Source organism: Leptopilina boulardi, unplaced genomic scaffold (assembly GCF_019393585.1).
Source record: "Leptopilina boulardi isolate dan_hultmark-lab unplaced genomic scaffold, ZJU_Lbou_2.1 LbouV2_229, whole genome shotgun sequence".
Lineage (NCBI taxonomy): Eukaryota > Metazoa > Arthropoda > Insecta > Hymenoptera > Figitidae > Leptopilina > Leptopilina boulardi.
The window spans coordinates 2,939,460-2,958,664 of record NW_026137784.1 but is presented as its reverse complement, the minus strand read 5'-3'; the positions used below and the strand labels follow the sequence as shown (position 1 = coordinate 2,958,664).

The window sequence follows — 19,205 nt, the reverse complement described above, 5'->3', positions numbered from 1 at the left end:
AGCTTTTTTGCAGATTTTATATAACAATTATGATTTTTAATTAAACTGATAGAGCCCATTCTCTTAGTTAAAAATGATAAAATTGTTCGAAAATTAGAAAAAAAAATTTCAATTCATATTTAAATTTACCGCCTTTTTTGTTATCGAAATATCGATTATCGACTTTGTTTTGTATCGATTTGGTGGCGCTTCCGCCGGTGCGGAAGTTCCGCTGCCACTTTTCCCGCGGATTCCCTGAGTAGCAGTTCGATGTATAATCATCTTTGATAAAAGTTCTTAAAATTCAATTAAATAAGTATATTTATTAATCCGAAATCATCAGAACAGTCATATTATCATATTCCGGGACTAAATAATGTGTATTTTCCAAGTAAAAGGTATTTTTAATTGTTATATTGCATTTTAATGAAATTTAGGTTAGGTTGTAAAGAATTTTTGTCATACGTTACGAAATTATAAATTACATGAATTTACTTATGTTGAATATTAAAATATCTTATTTTTATTAAAAAGTGTAATCTTCTTTGAGAAAAGTTCTTAAAATTTAATTAAATAAGTATAGGTATATATTAATCTGAAATCATCAGAAAATTATCATTATTATCATATTCCGGGAGTAAATAATGTGTATTTTCCAAGTAAAAGTAATTTTTAATCGTTATATTGCATTTTAATCAAATTAAGGTTAGTTTGTAATGAATTTTTGTTTTTATTTATAAATTATTAATTAGTATTTATTATTAATATTATTAGTCATTATTATTGTTTATATTTTTGGTATTAACCAGCTTTTTTCACTGTTTTTTATAACAATTATGATTAATTTAACTAAAAAAGCCCTTTCTCAAAGATAAAAATGATAAAAATGTACGAAAATTAGAAAAAATTTCCAAATCATATTTAAATTTGCCGCCTCTTTGTTATTGAAATATCGATTATCGATTTTTTCCGTATCGATTTGGTGGCAGCACTTCCACAGCATCGGAAGTTCCGCCTTCCGCTGCCACTTTTCCCGCGGATTCCCTGAGTAGCAGTTCGGTGTATAATCATCTTTGATAAAAGTTCTTAAAATTCAATTAAATAAGTATATTTATTAATCCGAAATCATCAGAACAGTCATATTATCATATTCCGGGACTAAATAATGTGTATTTTCCAATTAAAAGGTATTTTTAATCGTTATATTGCATTTTAATGAAATTAAGGTTAGGTTGTAAAGAATTTTTGTCATACGGCACAAAATTATAAATTACATGAATTTACTTATGTTGAATATTAAAATATCTTATTTTTATTAAAAATGAGTTGATATTTTGAGAAATGAAATAAGTTTTTTTAGCTTAAACATTAAAAATTTGTTGCCTTTGGAATATCGATTATTGTTAAGCTTCTCATACTTGACGCATGGCGGCGCCACTCCTTCAGTGGATTTCGTCGCCACAGCGTCGTTTGTGAAATCAATAGAAGAAAAATCTTTTATAATCGATTAAATCAAGTGAAATTATTGTACAAAAAGTGTTTTACAAAGATATTTATAGTATTCCGGGGTGAAATATCACAATATTTCGAAAGTATTCGTCTTTTTTGAAGGTAATTTTGTCTTTACATACATTCGGGAAAAAAGTTAGGTTAGAATCAACTTTCGTAACATTTATCGCATTTAATCGGTAATTATTTACAACCAACAAATACACCAGGCTAAAAATTACATTTGGAAGGTGCATTAATGATAATTTTCTAGTTTTTCAGAAAATTTTCGATATTCATAAATTTTTGCCACTGTGCACGCCATGAGCATAGTCAACTTTGCCATCTTCGCGTCATTTCCAATTTTGATCAAAAAAAAAGTTTCAAAAATTACTTTTAAATAATTAATTAACTATTTTCAAGTGCATATATCGTGATATATGTTATAATTAAAAATTTTATTTTCACGTATAATTGATAAAAATTTGATTTTAATAAGGAAAATTTTTAAATTAAAATTTTTTAAAAAATTTCTCACAAACTTTTGTGATAGAAATTGTTCTTATTTTTGAGTCTAGGTACATCATTTAGGAGACAAGAATCGTAAAAATAAAATTTTTCAAAAAAAAAAAATTATTTTAAATTTTTGAAAAATTTTATTTTTTTAAATATGAATAATTAAACAAAATTAATTAAAATAATATAATTAAATAATTATATTATTTTTAATACTTTAAAAAAAATTTGAAAAAAATTTTATTAAATTGAATTTTTTTCATAAAATCAAATTATTTATTTTCTGGGCTGCAATATTCTTTTTTTTAATTAAAAATTTTTTTAATCGTTTTCAAAAGTGAATTTAATTAATTTATTTATCTAATTAATAATTTTTGTTATTTTTCTATTTAATAAATATTTTTTGTTTTTATAATTTTATGTTTATTTAAACAAATTTTCTCCATCAAAAAAAGAGAATTTTTTTCCATATTAGATAAAATGAAGGGAAAAAATTCTTTTATGAATAAAGAAAAGCATTGTTTTTATTTACCGGGGATGTTAAATTAATAAATTAATCTAATTAAAGGGTAGATATAGTAATTGTACAAGGGATGATAATAAACATAAGGCGAGAGTCACGCAAATGGTCTGTAAAGAGAATGGCGTGACTTTCGACTTTAGTCTCGTCCAGGATCATCTGCTCTGATTTACAGGGTAGATAAGAACACCCCTAAATATTATATATATACATATAAAAGCGTCCCCTTTTTCATAATATTTTCAGGGAGGAGTCAAAATATCATCTCGTAATCTAATTAACTTTATAAATACATTAGAAATAATTTAATCATCATTTATATGCAATTTTTTTTTTGTTTATCATTATCTTTTTGAGTTTTTAACACATTTCGAGTAAACAGAGATATATTTACCTAAATATAAAAATTTCTCAATTTTTGTATTTTTAAGTAAATAAATATGTGAAAGAGTTTTTATTTCAAATAATTTTTTAGTATAGATAAATTAAGTTTTCATTAGATATGGCAGATTTAAATTGATGATTTTATTTTATTAATTAAAAAAATAAATAAAATATTTCCGTTCAGAAAATAAAATTTTCAGTCGTTATGAAAATTTCTTAATAGTTTCATCATTTTGTAAAAAAATTATTGTTTATTTGAAAATTAAATATTTTTTTTAACATTTTTTTTATTAAATTATTATTTAAAAATGATTTTTCAGGAGATATGGAGGAGATAAGTCAGTCTATAAAATCGAAAGATTTTTTCAGTAGTTCCAGAAGGTTTTGGTCAGACGAGTTGCTATACGTAGAGAAGACTTTTTCCAGACGCTAAATGTAAGTCAATATTTTATCCTCAACATTATGAGTAAGTAATTTGAATTTAAATTGATAATTCGTTCGGAATTTAATTTTTTTTGCTATTGAATGAAGTTAAAATATTTTTTTTTTTTTAAATTAAGAATAAAATTCGAATTTGTTTTTTGAACTCGTTTCGCTAAATTTTTGATAATTAATGAAAAGGAGAACAATAAGATAGTATTTTTAATTATCACACAATTGCGTTATATTTGTGAAATATAGTCTCAGGTTTTTGATAAGTTTTTTAAAAGTTTTAATGAATTATGATAAAATGTATATTAAACTTTAGAAGGCGATGGACATTTTTAGAGGGTGAAAATTAATGTAACCACGCGTTGGTGGCTTTCAATCGAGAGAGAGACAGAAAAGTATAATGGCAGTGGTAAATTCGAGCGGTCCGCAATCTTCCTGAAATCTCGGACGCCAGTGCTGGCAGTTAGCCGAGCCATCTCCTGAATATTTGAAGAGATCTTCCTTCTACTATACATAGCTTTCTGACTTTAGTGAACGAATGCGCCATTGTGCCATCGAATTTACCCATCCAGGAAAAATTATTTCTCGCAAAAAAAAAAAAAAAAAAAATTCTCGAAATTCTTCACGATTGTTTTCTCTATCAAAAAATTTTTCATATATAAAAACAAAAGAGTCTCCCAATAATTTTCTTCTTGAATTCATTTTTTTGGGATAAATTTTAGTTGAGATAAAAATTTGAATTTTAAAACAAAATAATTCTCGCGTTACTAGAAAATAAAAAAATTAAATACTCTCTAAATCTGAATTAGTAAAATTTTTTTACTAATTTAAATTAATGACTCACTTTTTGCTTCTGAATTAGTAAAATTTTTCTAATTATTAGTAACTTTTACTAACAATTAGTAAAATTTAACTAATTCTAAAGCAAAAAACTAATTTAAATTAGTAATCATTTTTACTAATTCAGATTTAGAGAGTATATATATATAATTTAAAGAAATAGAAAATTTTATTTTTAAAGAAAATCTTAATAGGATAAAAAAATATAATGAATTATTGTTACCATGGTGACCGAATGAGGAATCGAGATCGACTTTAAGTTCATCCTTATCAAGAAGCTTATCGTGTCTTGGAGAATGACCTCCGGTACCGTTTCCTTTTATTCCTGCCCCTCGGAAAAATTGCGACCATCTTGTTCTTCCGGCGTCTTTTTTCAATCGTTTTTCTTTCGCCCTCCTATAAATAATTTTTTTTTACACTTAAAATATTTTCAATTGTAAATTAAAATGTCAAGAAACGTTTTTCTTTTGCAATATTTATATTTTATTGAGCATACTTTAAAATATTTAAAGAAATCTCTTTTTTGTCTTGAAGCAGATTTTTGGAAACGAAAAAGAAAAAACGTTTTGTAAAATTTATTTTTGGGAAAAAGTAGATTTTTTTTTTGTTTTGTTGAGAGAGTGATAAAAATGAATTATTGTATGAATTTGTCGGAACAGACGAAAGAAGAGGGTGGAAAAATTGAAATTTTTCCACGAGGGTGGTTTTCCACGGGAAATAAATATATATGAAGTTTTGTTGGTAGAGGATCAAATGTGCTGGTGAATATATATATATATATATATATATATATATATATATATATATAATATTGATTCTCTGCCTAGTGATAACGGAAACCTTGTTCATTGGATACCTCTCCCGCCATCTTGTTTGTTTTACAGAATAGATATTTCATTCTCTGTAATATACACTCTCATTTCGAAAAAAAAGCAGACACTACTAGTATCATTTGTCGAAAAAACGCGAATTTTTTTTTTAGAAAAAGCAATTTTAGGAAAAACTGGTATTTTTTTGGGAAAACTCAAATAAAATAAGAGTTGCACAATGAAATTGTATATAAAAAAATAACATTGATTTGTAAACAATTTTTAAAGAAGGTTAATTTTTTTCCCCATGTTTCATTTGCAAGGAAAATAAAATCTTAGAAATGCTTTTTGAATTAGGATTCTTGTTCGAAGAAGCCCCAAGAAAATATAATTATCGATTTTTGTAAATGTTTCTATACGAGATAAATTATAGGAACGTGATTGGAATTTTCCAACTTTTTTTTTAGGGATCTTCAAATCTTTTTTTGAAATAATAACGAATTTCCCTAAATACAAATTCTTCATTAATTTTCTCATCGATTTTTTTTTTTGGAAATAATTTTTATTTACCTATTTTGGAACCAGACTTGAACGACCCGCATGTCGAGTCCTGTGTCTGTTGAAAGTTGTTCACGAACATGCCTCGCTGGTTTTGGACTTTGGTTGTAAGCCAACTTTAGGGTTTCCAATTGCTTTGCAGTGATCGTAGTTCGTGGTCTTTTATTCGGTTGATCACCATCAATACTTCCTCCATCAGCCAATTCTGTAATCATCGTAAAAAAAAAAACATTTCCTATTTATAAAAAAAAATCTCTCTAATTTTTTCTTTTTATTGATATTATCAAAAATAATAATCAAAATGTAGCAATAGAAAAAAAATAATTTTGCAAACCTTTCGCCTTGGCTTGTTCGTAATCAGCTTTGCAGACAAGTTTTCTGTCCTCCATGAGGTAAAATTCGTCTCCAGTACCTAGTTGCCTGGAGCACATGGCACAGGAGAAACAGGGAAGGTGATAGACTAATTCTTGGGGCACCTGGCCTTCTTTGGCAACCACGGCTTTGCGCACCATCTGCGAAGGGGCCACACCCGAGCCACATCCAGCGCATTTTGTCCCGAAACGCCTGCCACACCAACAGCACGCAACATCTTCACATTACATTCACACATAATTTCTGTTTTAAAGGCAATTTAGATTCTAAGTTGTGAAGCTTCATTTTCTTTTTCAAAAAAAAAAAACCACGTTATTTTCTTCAGAATTCAAGTTTTCCTAATTTATAGATTCGTTAATAAATTCAAATATATAATTTATAGAAATTATATTAGAATTTAATTTTGTCATAATGAAGAATTAATCTTCTAATTTTAATTGATTGAAAAAGTATAAGTTGAATAAGAAAATTTAATAGAGACAATTAAATCGTTATTATATTCTTTATGAGAATAATTTTTTATTTTTCATGAAAATAATTTTATCGAACGCGATGGAGAAGGAAAAAGAATCGATATTCGCGTATTACTATTATAAATAATAAAATTGACACGTAACTGAAGTTTTTCAAAGTGGCTAAGTAGGAAAATATATTTTTTTTCAATTAAAATTTCAATAATTCATTATCAATTTTTTTAATAAGATTTGATGGATAAGTTTTTTTTTTGAGGTTAGCAACTTTTGCAAACGTCAGTTACGGAGAAATTGATACTTACTTGAAAAAGTCTTCCTTGCAATATACGTGACCATTTCGGGCATAACATTTTTCCGAAAGTCTGCTTCCACAATCTCGACACGTGAGGCATCTTGCATGCCAACATCGTTCCAAAACCCTCAGAATAAACCTATCCACAATTACCTTCTGACAACCACCACATTTTGGTATCGTAGCTGAAACATAAAACGGGAAAAATTTCTATAAAATTTGATCCGAGATATTTTTTTTTAATAAAAATTAATATAACAATTTATATTATTAAATACTAAATATTATTAGAAGTAATTTTATGAAATATTTACTTATTTATATATTTTTATTTATTTATCTATTTAGAATTTTATTTATTTAGTTTTATTTTTAAATAATTAATTTCGACTTGAAAATAATGTTATTCTTTATAGATAAAAGAGAATCTTAATTTAAGAGAGGAAAGAAATCTTATTTTCAATTGTATCATTTTTTAAGACATATTGATTTTTCTGAGTAGATTTCATTTACTGATATTGTTTGTATTTTTTATTTTCTGAATTTATGGTAATTAATTTGAAAAACCAGCAGCAGTGTACTGAATTTAAGATAAGACTTTTTCAAATTAAGAATGAAGAGTATCTTAATTTCATGTATAATATAAATTCAAATTTATTAACATTTTAATTTTTTGTATACAAGTTTCGTTTTTAATTAAGATAATTTTTACATTCAATACTTATTTAATTTCACATTTATCTTAATTTAAAATTGATCTTAGTTTAAAATTTATCTTAATTTAAGATTTATATTAATTTAAGATTTTCTTTTTCCTGTATTAATGTGAACTGAACCTTATAAAAAAAATAAAATGCTTCTATATCTGAATTTAAATAGAACGTGAAATTAAGACGTTTAAAGTCTTAAATTAAAAAACTCTTATATTCAGTATCGACCTAATGATTTTATAATTATTATCCTAAATTCAACATCATATTAAAATCCTTGATGATCAATGCAAAAAAAGTGCTTAGAAAATCTATAAAAGGTTTTTTTAAAATACTTTTTACGATTTTCTTTTTGCTAATAAATATTTCAAACTTTTTAATTTTAATTCTATTTTTAATTATTATTTTTTTTTAAAGAATATTGTTTATCAATTTCTGGGAGTACATATGTACGAAATAACTTGTTACGTATAATATAAATAGATAAATAAATAAATAAGTAAATAAATAATTATTACTATAAAATTATTATAAAAAATTATTATAGAGAAAAAAACTAAAGAATGAAATTGAAATAAATATTTTCTAAAGGGGAAAAATTAATTTTCGAAACTTACAATATAAAATATCGGGAATATTAGGCGGAAGCGCGACTTCGAGTGCCGGATGTTCTAGGGGTTGCATCTTAAGATGCGAATCGTGAATATTATTACTGATAATATGCGATTCCGGACTGCTTTCAGGTGGTGTTAAAACATCACCTCGACTACGATACATTCCCTGTAGAGGTAGAATTTCACAGCCTATCATTTTTGTATTAAAAAAAAAATACTCTATATTCAGTAGAAAAAAAAAATGAAAATAAATAATAAAATTTCTAAATTCCCGAACAAATTTCACTTGGTCACTATATAGTGTTTTCTTTTTTTTTTCTCTCGCAGTCACTTTAATCCTCCAATTGACACATCTTCCTTTATTGTCACACTTATCTTATCATCGTGACCAAAAGTTCAAGGAGACTATTTTCTCACAAGTCCATTTCATTATATAAATAACACTTTGTTTCCTAATTCATACCAAAATATCAACAGAAAAAGATAATTTCACTTCCACTCGTTTTAAAAATTGTTCTAATAATTTTATGAAAAAAAAAACAAACAAATAGAATATATTTTCTTTTTTATTAAATATTTATATTTTTTCGCGGCAAAATTTTCTTTTTCAAGAGAAAATGTTGACAGGGAAAAATAGAGTGAGAGGCAAAAAAAAAAAGAGAGTATATCGTGTTTATAAAGTTGACAGCGTAAAAGCACGCGTGCGACTGATAGATTTTTGGAGGGGTGATCGTGCGCACGTGACACTAGGGATAAATGGAGGGTGAGTGGGGTAAAATGATTCACCATTGGCTAGAAAATCCACCCCCGCGAGGGTGCGGATTGGTGGAGGGCTTTTCCGCCCTCACAGTATGGCGTGTGCGTTATCAGGGGGTTGAAAGGGCGAGTTTCAACCCTCTAAAAAAGGGGGGTGGTTCAGAGCGAAGAGAGAAAATATGAGACAGACGAATATAGGCAGAGGGAGAAAGAGAGAAAAGCTAGTGTTAGAGAAAAAGAGACAAAAGAATACCGAAATACCCGTTTTGACGCTTCTGCACCCTTGACTTCGACGCAAAAGTGGGCGCCAGGGGTGACGAAGTACCATCCTTTGAAAACGCCAACGCGAAGATCCGAACCCGTTAATATTTTATGGCAGCCTTTGAACAAAACAAGAGAATAAAAGATCCAAGACTTTATCTGTCATTTCATAGATCATCTCGGATTATTTATTTTATCTTTTTATTTTTGCTGTATTATATAATTACACGTCAGTTAACTTGTTGTATATATATCGTGTTGGAGTCGCTTTTTTGTTTCTGATTTTTAAAACTGTTACATTTAGGTGAGGAAAAAACTATCACTGTAAAGACAAAATCTTAGTTTAAGATAACAAATCTTTTTTATGATAACAAATTAAAGATAATAATTAATAATTAATAATAATAATAATAATAATTAAAGATTATTTAAAGACATTAAATCTTATTTTAAAACAACAAATCTTATTTTAAGTCTGTTTTAAAAATATTGTAACTTAAAATAAGTAATTTCTTTTCTTAAAGTAAGATCTTATTTTTACTAACATTTTAAGATTGTTTTTACAGTAGGTATAGTAAAAATTAAGTTTTAAGACTGGAAAGAAGTCGTATATTTTTAGTTACAACTTGTGTAAAAAAAAATTAAGATGTTCTTAAATCAGAATTTATATTATTCGTGAAATTTAGATACTTTTCAGTCTGAATTTGGAAAAGTCTTGTCTTAAATTAAGTGCAGTGCTGCTGATTTTACAAAATAATTATCTTAAATTCAGAAAATAAAAAATGCTGCATGATAGGAAAGAAATCTTATTTTCAGTTGCAATATTTTTAACCTTAATTTTTACACAAATGTTAGTAAATTAAATTTTGCGCCAATCGTGATGAATTTAAGACAATTTTTAAAATTAGATTCTCGTTCTGAATTTAATAGAATCTCTTAAAGTAAGATACTCATCTTCTTATTTCCAAACTTCAGTTTTAGATTAAAGTATATCTTTAATTTTAGACAAATCTTTAAAAAAAAAAAAAGCTTTTCTCTTTACTGTGACACTGTTATATTAACAGTAAATTTTTTTTTTTCAATAAATTTTCAAGATATAACAAATAGATAAATTTGAAAAAATTTACATTTTTCGCAAAAGATTGTGAAAACTGAAAAATTGGACGAGATGACTGTTAAAGTTAGAAAAATAATATTTCAACATTCTTTTCGAATATCTAGAGAATAAAGTTTGACGTTCCTATTTTTCCGTCTTTTTTACACTTACACATTGAGACTCTGACAGGGATCGGTAAGAGGCCAATAAAACATTCGTTTTACGAGAGTCTGCTTGCAACGAAAGAAGTTCAAGACTGTAAAATAGTTGGTGCATCGCCATCTACTCGTTACACCACTGTTTTACTTCAGAATCAATGACACTTTCGATCGTGGTCCTGCAGTGCTCAAGTACTTGATATTAAACTACAAGATTTCAACGCTTTTCAAATCTCTCCTAAAATATCTATATTTACATATAAAATTCATCTAAAAAAATAGGTGGGGGGTGGGGGGTAGAAATATATTTTTATGATGTTTGGTTTTCATTTTTTCATCTCTTTCTCTAAAAAATTCATATTCTCAATTGTGAATTGAGAGAAATAAATCGTTAGAATCAGGCAAAGTCATCGTTATTGTTGAGAATTTTTTTCGGTGATATAATGTGTGGGTTGGAGAATTTCTTGAAGATATTCCTTAAAGTAAAGTCGCTTTTTTTCTTTTGCCAAGAGAATGAAATGGATCGAATGGAAGGGGATATAGAAAAGAAAGAGGTAGTGAGCAAAATTAAGAATGGATATATACAGAAGGATTTGAGAGAGAGAGAGAGAGAGAGAGAGAGAGAGAGGAAAGGGACGCCATTTTATAATTCCACCTCGCTTCTATTCTTGTCTGCATGTTCGCAACCCCCAATCTTGATATATATATATATATATACGTATAAGCAAAACGTTTTTACCCTTCAGCAACTTTCTTTAGCAATTTTATACTTTCTGTTTCTTTCATTTTCAAAAGGAATGCGAACCTCGGATTAAAAATGAAGGGAGATATATAGCCAACCGCAATGTTATGGGTCACTGCGAGAAGAAAATTGAAATTTTCAACTTCTCCATGTAAAAAAAGTATTCCCTCTTTGACTCACAAATGTTGTATAAAATTAAAAAGTTTTGAAAATTTCAATTTATAATTGTAAAATAATTTCTTGCGCAAAATTGGCAAAAAAAAAAATTATATAAATAGTTAAATTTGCCGTGGCGAAAAAAAAATATATAACATATGAGCGACAGATTTTTATGGGGTATATATATGCAAAAATGCTTTACCATCTGTCATTGATTGTTGAGATCAGGTGGAAAATTTTTATGTTCTTCATGGTACGTTAGCTGAAAATTAGAATCACTGCCTTTGAAAAATGCAATTTTTCTGAACCACAAAATACTATTTATTTGTTCTCCCTTTTTTTTTCGTGAAATTATAATATAGTTAAATTATGCGGAAGTAAAAAAAAGTCTTTGCAGAAAAAAATTAGAAAATATTTGCAAATAATTAAATTGTAAAAATGGGTATGTACTTTTTGAGAAATGAACATTTTTTTATATTAGAATTGTTGGTTAGTCATGTCACGTGAACGAGTTGTATATAGTAAAAAAAAAAACACATATCAGGTGCTAAAGACCCTTTGAAACCGGTTTAATCTACATCAAAGGCTTTAAAATCCCGTGTCGTTGAATTAATGGTCGAAATGTATCCCTTGGCCCCCCCCTCCCCTCTTTTCCCCTTTTATTCGCATTCTATCAGCTTTGCTTTATATATATATGTGTGTGTGTGTGCAATTACTTAGGAACCGTTCCGGCCCAACTGATGGAGCATACTAAATACTTAAGTACTTAATCTGCACTACTTATGTCACAACCAGTGTGCTACCTGTCTTTTTAAACCTAAATTCCACTTTTTATAAACTTCCCTCATTTCCTTTTACAATTGAATTGACAAAAAGATAAATAAATACTCTATCTAAAGTTCTTTTTATTTTTTATATACTTAAATATTTAATTCATTATATTTCACCTGTTAATATTTAGTTATTCATTAAATTTTTTTAAAAATTAGTTTACGTAATACATAATAATACAGAATTGGTTTAAACAAAAATTATTTTGATTATTTTTCACCAACTTCGGTTAAAAATTAATCAGCGATTTGTAGCCAATTTAACCGTTCATGATTGGCCCTAAATATTTTATTTGCTACCAGTCAAGTAACCGATTATTTGAATCAAATAATTTTTTTTTCCATACAGTTAGGGTGTTGAAAATTTATAAAAAGTGTAATTTTTACCTTCTAAAAAATTTATGAAATAGAAATTCGAAAAAAAAATGTTTATAGAATGCGCGGAGAAATTTATCTTTTTTTCGAGGGGGTTGGTAGGCGTGGTGAAAGGGTATACTTGATTATTATGTCCTGAGTACGTATACATGTATAATATAGAGGAATATATGTATATATATATATTTTTTTTCTCGTGTAATCCAGTGTCAAGTCTCACCCACATGGATATAAACTCGAACGTGTTTGCGGATAATACAGTGGTAATGTACCTATATTTTCCGTGATGTTTTCTTTTACGAGGGCGAAACTGTAAACGAAGGAAACTGAGATGAGAAACTAAAAAGATAAAAAGAAAAAAATATTATAAACACTTCTTTTTTTTAAAAAAAAAATAAATATTGAAAAATAGAAATTTATTTTGATTTAGTAGAATAAAATAAAAAGAAAGTTTTAACAGAACCGAAAAGTAAAATCTTTTTCTTTACAAAAATTAAACCCTTTTGTTTAAATTCTTATAAAAAATTTGTATTTAATTAGAAATTAGTCCAAAAGTATTTTTTAAATTTATTTAATTTTTCTCGGAAAAAAAGTTTCCTTTTTTAAAAAATAAACTTGTACTATATTCTACCGTGAAAAGTTCTCTCTCTCTCTCTCTCTCTCTCTCTCTCTCTCTCTCTCTCTCTCTCTCTCTCTCTCTTTCTATGTATATATAAGTCGAGTAAAGAGCAAAGAAGAAGAGAAAAAGAGAAAAATTCGTGGAACCCTTGAAGTTTTTCTTTGTCGCGGCTTGTCTTCGAGGCAAGTGAAAAAGAAAAATAAAATGGTATATGATGTAGAGAGAATAAAAAAAAAAAAAAAAAAGTAAAGAAAAAAAAAAGACGCGAATAACGAAAAAGGAGAATTTCTTTGCTCGTTTGCGACTGCGCAAGAGACGTCTACTCATTTCCGTAGGCGTCTTCAGATCTCACCCTTCGAGTTTCGTCGACCCACCCCACTTCTACTTGGGGGTTTTTTGGGGTGGGATTCGGGGGTTGCTTGTAAGTTCTGCACGTCGGCACGCCTCCAGGAGACTCGTCGCAATCGTAAAAAGCATCGCCACGGGGTTCCCTTTTTCCCATATATATGTAGGCCTCCCCAGGACTAATGTTACAAAATAAAATAAATGGATTGACACGAATAAAAATAAATGAAAATAAATATCTTTCAATTTTTGACAAAATATATAATTACAATCATTTTTTTTTTGCTCTTATAAGGGTTTTTTTTCTCGTATCAGGTTTTTTTCGATGACCTTTAGGTTTAATCTCAGTTACTTGATTATTAGCAAATAAATATTTATTTGTATCAAATAATTATTATTTGAATCAATTAAATGGTATTTGTTTTAAATACAAAAAATTATTGGTTCAATTACAATTTATTTAATTCAAAAAAAAAAATTATTTGGTTCAAGTAAATATTTATTTGATAATAGTCAAGTAATCAAGTATTTGAATCAAATAATTTTTTTTTTCTCTTATCAGGGTTTTTTTTTCATACATTCATGTAGACTTTATGATAAAGGGCGACCTTCTTCCTCTCACCCTCTGCGACCTTACAAATTATGACATTTATTTTTTATCCTCTCTGTTACCCCCGTCGAAATTAATGGGAGCTGTGTTAAAAAAAAATCGTTGCGACGCGAGAAACCGAGCGAAATGTATATTTATTCCCCTTGTCAAATCAAATTACACAACTTTTGTTTGGTAAAAATTGTTTTTTTTTTATTTTTGATTGTTGAAAAAAATGCGAAATTTTTATTTATTTGTTTTATAAATAAAATTTGTTTATGGAACAACTGTCAAATATATAAATATAAGAATATATAATTTTATATCTCTGGTGTATATCAAATTCAATAATGGAAATAAGTGAAATAGAATTATTTTTTTTATGGGTCATAAATTAACCCCATCTATGAACGATTATTATGAATTTTGCGGTAAAACCTTTATTCCATTTACGCATATGGTTTCCGGGTAGTTTTCATCTTCTTTTGTGTTTATATATACACAAAGAAAATGTGTCAAAGAACTATTAATATTCCTTATATTATATATTTAGGGGCAGGAATCTATATATATATATATGGTCGATAAATAAATTTATATACATATACGCAGATATTGTAGAAAAATAGTGCGCCTCTGCTATGAATGTCAAAGATTATTTAGTACCAATGCACACCAGAGCAAGTAGACTCCCCGTCGATCATAAAGTATGCATACACCCTACACGTGAATGGGTTATGCATGCCTTATGGGACACATATAATCATTTTTTTTTCTCCACCTTGCCGCGTTTTGATCAAAAATTTACTCCAATATTTAACTTTTTCATATTAAATTCGATACACTGAAAAAAAATTATCATTGATTCAGGAAAATTTATTTCAAACAATTTTCTTGGATCAAGAAAATATTAAATCAAATGCAAATTTATTTAATTTTTGTGTTTTTTTTTTAATTTGCAGGCGTTCATTCAATGAAGGATGCGAGTTTGTTGCGGAGCAGCTCCTGGAGGAGATCTTGCATGGCTGAGCGCGGTTCAATGTAAGTTGATTAAAATTTTTTTTATGTTTTTTATATTTTTTTTTATAATTGTTTTGTAAAATTATGATATTGATAAGAGCATTGAATAAAATATATCTTTATTTAAATATTTAGTAATTAAATTTTTTTATTTATTTAAGTAAATTAAAAATCGTTATATTAATATTTTCTTTTACATAATAATAAATTGTGTCTTTATTGAAAAATTTTCAGTCAGTTTGGTCCAGTAGCAGAAAGTTTTATAAAGAGAGGAAAAGCTGTCATCGTATCTGTATATCACGAAAAAAAAAACTAAAAGTGGTAAGTCTTTTTTATTGCTGTTAATTTAATAAAAAAAAATTTCAAAAAAATTAATTTTTTTAAAGTATTATTTACAAAAATATAAATTGTGTATTTTATTTTATACATAATAATAAATTGTATCTTTTTCTAAAAATTTTCAGTATTGGTCCAGTAGAGGAAAGATTTATCTGTTCAAAGAGAGGGTTAGCTGTCATCGTATCTGTATATCACAAAAAAGAAATTAAAAGTGGTAAGTATTTTTTATTGCTGTTAATTTAATAAAAACTTAATTTTTTAATTTAAGTAAAATATACAAAAATATTTTTACTTTTCTTCAATTAATTATTAATAAGGCATTCCATTTTTTTGAAATCACATTTTTGGAATAAAATACAAAAACAGAATAAATATTTTTTTAATATATCCAACAATTATGTAATTTATTTTATTTTGTTATTTTTCAGTTCCATAAAGATAGAAAGGAAGGAAGGATGTGGACGAAGAAAAGTAGCCCCTGCGTGCTATCGTATTTTTTCCAAAATGTAGTCTATTTTTTTATTTTTATTTTTTGACGATAGCATACCCCTCGACCTGTGCAGAAGTGCATGAAGAGACAGGGATCTCGAGGGTGGTCCAAGAAGAAGCCAAGGTAGGGGCAATGTTATCATTGCTTCAACGTGGGATCGCCGATCGATGAGTCATTCTTTAATTTAATCACTTCCCTGTTTTGAAATAGTTAATTTTCTTAATATAAAACAAATTACAATAAAATAATTTATAAATTAATTTTTTATTTGTAAATTATAAATTATTATTATAAATTTATAAATTAAAAATTAATTTTTGTTCTATTAATTTATAAATGGATTAATTTTTTTTAAATGCTTTAAATAATAAATATTTTCTTGATCTAAGTGAAGTATTAAAAATTTGTAAAAAAAAAACAGGGAAGTTTAAGCAACATAGTGGCAGCATTGACAAAATTTATTATTTTGTAATTAATAATTCTTGTCAATGTTTTCTGTATTATATTTTATATGTATATGTCATTTGTTCTATGTATTTTATTTTTTATTTATATCAATATTTAAATTTTCAGTAATTTTTCTTATTAAAGTAATTTTTTTCTATCAAAAAAAAAGTAATTTAAACTAAAGTAAAATTTGTTATTAATAATAGTTTTTTAATTTTTATTAAATTTTTATATTATTGAAATTAAAATTTAATGCATGAAAAATTTAAATGTTAATGCATGTAGATTTTCAAAAATAATTTTTTTGATAACTTCTTTTAATAATTAATTGAAATTTTTTCTTTCAGGAAATTTTGTTGGTTTGCGTTTTGAAACGTTAACCCTAGTGTAGGTCGCTTTGTAGTATATTTTTCGTTTTAAATATAGCCATAGGTAGGGAATTCGGAAATTTTTTTCGTTTTTAAATATAGCTGTAGGTAGGAGAATCGGAGTGATTGCGTCTCGGGACGTTAATCCTAGTGTAGGTCGCTTTGTATCTAAGCGGTCTATTTTATTTACTAGCTGTAGGTAGGGAAATCGTGTAATATAAGTGCTTTGAATTTTTATCTTTATGCCACTATGTTGTTACTAGATTATAAGTTTTGTGAATATTTAATATTTTGTACTTGTTTAATTATTATTCTTATTTTCAGTTGAGTTATATTGGTATAGATAACTCTTTTTATTTATATTCAATTAATCATTTTTTTTCAGGAATTCTTAAAAATGTTAGGTTCTTTTTATTATTGTTAAGTTTATTAAATTTGGGGATTTAATTTTAAGTTTTGTCTAATAAATTATTTCTTTCAGCTTCTAATGATGATTTTTACTTTCAGGTTCTAGAATCAGAAAGATAAAATGATGAAATCGTTTGTTTGTTTTCTTTTATTCCACACTGAAGAAAAATTTTTTTTTCATTTAACTTGACTACAATAAATATTTATTTCTATTGAGTAATTATTATTTGAATCAATTAAATGGTATTTGCTTCAAATGTAATTATTGTTCAAATACAGAAATTATAGTTCAAATACAATTTATTTAATTGAAATAACAATTATTTGATTCTAAATATTTATTTGATAGTATTGTCAAGTAAACGATTATTTGAATTAAATAAATTTTTTGTTCAGTGTAGTAAAATTTTATTGGAATAAGAAAATATTGAATTAAATACGGGATTTTTTTGAGTCAATATACTGCATTTCTCTTTCTTTCATCATTTATCTTTCTTATTCTATTTAATTTTGTATTTTTATAAAAAATAGTTTTGTTTTTTCCTATAGATGTCCGGAACTCGAAGGAAGCAGAAGGAATTTTAGAAAATATCTGGTACAGCTAAACTTTTAATGTAGGTTGATTAACTTTTTTTACTGAATTTTTGTATTTTAAAATAAATGGTAGTTTATGGTAGTTAATGGTAGTTTCAAATAGAGTTAACAATGTCAGATGTTAGTAATAATAATGATTTAAGATGAGAATTAATTGATCTGTATATATATATATATAGAGAAAATGAGTAAAATCTTTGCCAGATGTGCGATTGTTGAATGAGGTTGAAAGAAAGAGAGGGGTGGGGGGCAAATAGGAAGGCTTTATGGTGGTTTTCGAAGAGATATCTCAACGTATATAGGAGAATGAAAAAGGGGCGCCAGCGTGGGTGTATAAGCAGTCACGCTACGATAAACTATACCTTTCCTTGAGTTCCCCTGGCAGGATTCTGTGTTCCATTCCCCCCCAAATGAAACCCCATGGACCCAGCTCTCACAAAGCACGATGACAGGTCCCTCTCATTGTTGTATACACCGTGTGCATACATTTTATCCACACACATATGTATAGTATACTATATGTATTTATGAGAATAAAGAGATGTCAGAGTTTTTTGCAAAATGATGGTGTACCTTTAAAGAGTAAATATTGGGTAACTACCCCTCTTTATGGTGGATGAAAGGGTCGCGCATTAATCACTCAGTGATTCCATTAGAACTTCTTTTCTGCACTAGAGAACGTATTTTGAATTTTTAGTTTCTTTTTCGAAAAATTTAGTGTATAGTTTTTTTTTTATTAGTATATTGTGTATTCAAAAATGTGGTTTAAAAATGGAATTTGTGTTTGAAAAAAAAGATCGCATCGATGAGAACGAAAAGTTGGACCCCATGACCCTTGGGTACCATTATGGTGTCAAGTATACAATAAGACCGGAGAGACAACGATCACCATAAATGCAATGGTGAAACACTTGCACTAGTCTCATCCTCCCTTATTCTCCTTCTCCGTTTTTTCTTCTTTTTTTTTTTTTTGTTATGTCTTTTGACTTCTCTCTCACATATACACACAAATGAAAAATATCCCAAGGGATTTTTAAACAATATGCTACTATGCACATTGGATATACCTTTTGGGTTTGATACTTGGCGCGTATACACTGTTCCCATAATTCCCTTGTGATTTTCCTTGGCTTGTACATTGAAATTCTCGCGGGACGTTGGTGATATACTGGTGAGAATTGAATTTGTACCCGGTTACACGGTATTTAGAACAATATAGTTATATATACAATGTTCTGAAACAATGTGACAGTTTAACATTGAGATGGAAATTCCTTTTTTTCAAATTCTGATTTTTTTTTTTACCAAAAATTGTCACGAGTACAGGTTGTAGTTAATTTTCGATACATTGTTTGCAACTATTATTAATTGTTTCTATAATTATAATTAGTTGTAGTTTTTAGATGTATTTTTGTTGCAGTTTTGTATTTTATTTCGTGATTAAATTAGTTTAAAAAGGAGTATGAAAATAAATCCGTTTTCGCCGTTATCTTGAGTGATACGTATATGAAAACTTGCTTTTAATATCCAAGAGTATAGACAGCGAATGTGTGAGAGTATTTAGAGTTTATAGTTGACCTGCTCTAAACGAGGAAATAACAAGGACCCACTTGAAGTGCCGT

At 27.2% G+C, this 19,205-nt stretch overlaps 2 protein-coding genes and 1 long non-coding RNA gene across 10 annotated transcripts in view; 2 read left to right on the top strand and 1 right to left on the bottom strand.

The window, feature by feature from the left end:
• LOC127280088 (LIM/homeobox protein Lhx3) overlaps positions 1-19,205 on the bottom strand; it is a 49,325-nt gene that overhangs the window by 2,921 nt on the left and 27,199 nt on the right. For 2 of the 5 annotated variants that reach the window (XM_051302875.1, XM_051302877.1), the window contains 4 exons: positions 6,674-6,848; positions 5,861-6,099; positions 5,539-5,731; positions 4,383-4,555 (listed from right to left, as the gene is read on the bottom strand). In XM_051302875.1, the coding sequence (XP_051158832.1) occupies positions 4,383-4,555; positions 5,539-5,731; positions 5,861-6,099; positions 6,674-6,848 (780 nt within the window). Of the gene's footprint in view, positions 1-4,382; positions 4,556-5,538; positions 5,732-5,860; positions 6,100-6,673; positions 6,849-7,990; positions 8,499-19,205 lie in introns of those variants that run through there. The other 3 variants (XM_051302876.1, XM_051302879.1, XM_051302880.1) reach the window with 2 other exon arrangements.
• LOC127280101 (uncharacterized) lies at positions 60-16,104 on the top strand. Of its 2 annotated transcripts, none has more exons than XR_007842780.1 (6): positions 60-377; positions 3,208-3,322; positions 14,880-14,958; positions 15,172-15,258; positions 15,402-15,490; positions 15,705-16,104. It is a non-coding gene; the product is annotated as an uncharacterized LOC127280101 (long non-coding RNA). The 2 variants fall into 2 exon arrangements; XR_007842779.1 differs by lacking the exon at positions 60-377 and adding an exon at positions 1,329-1,590 and having other exon boundaries at positions 15,705-16,103.
• The window catches only part of LOC127280093 (uncharacterized), a 178,965-nt gene continuing 177,119 nt past the window's right edge, over positions 17,360-19,205 (top strand). For all 3 annotated transcript variants that reach the window (XR_007842777.1, XR_007842776.1, XM_051302889.1), the window contains exon 1: positions 17,360-17,603. The gene's annotated coding sequence lies outside the window, so the exon portion shown is untranslated. The remainder of the gene's footprint in view (positions 17,604-19,205) is intronic.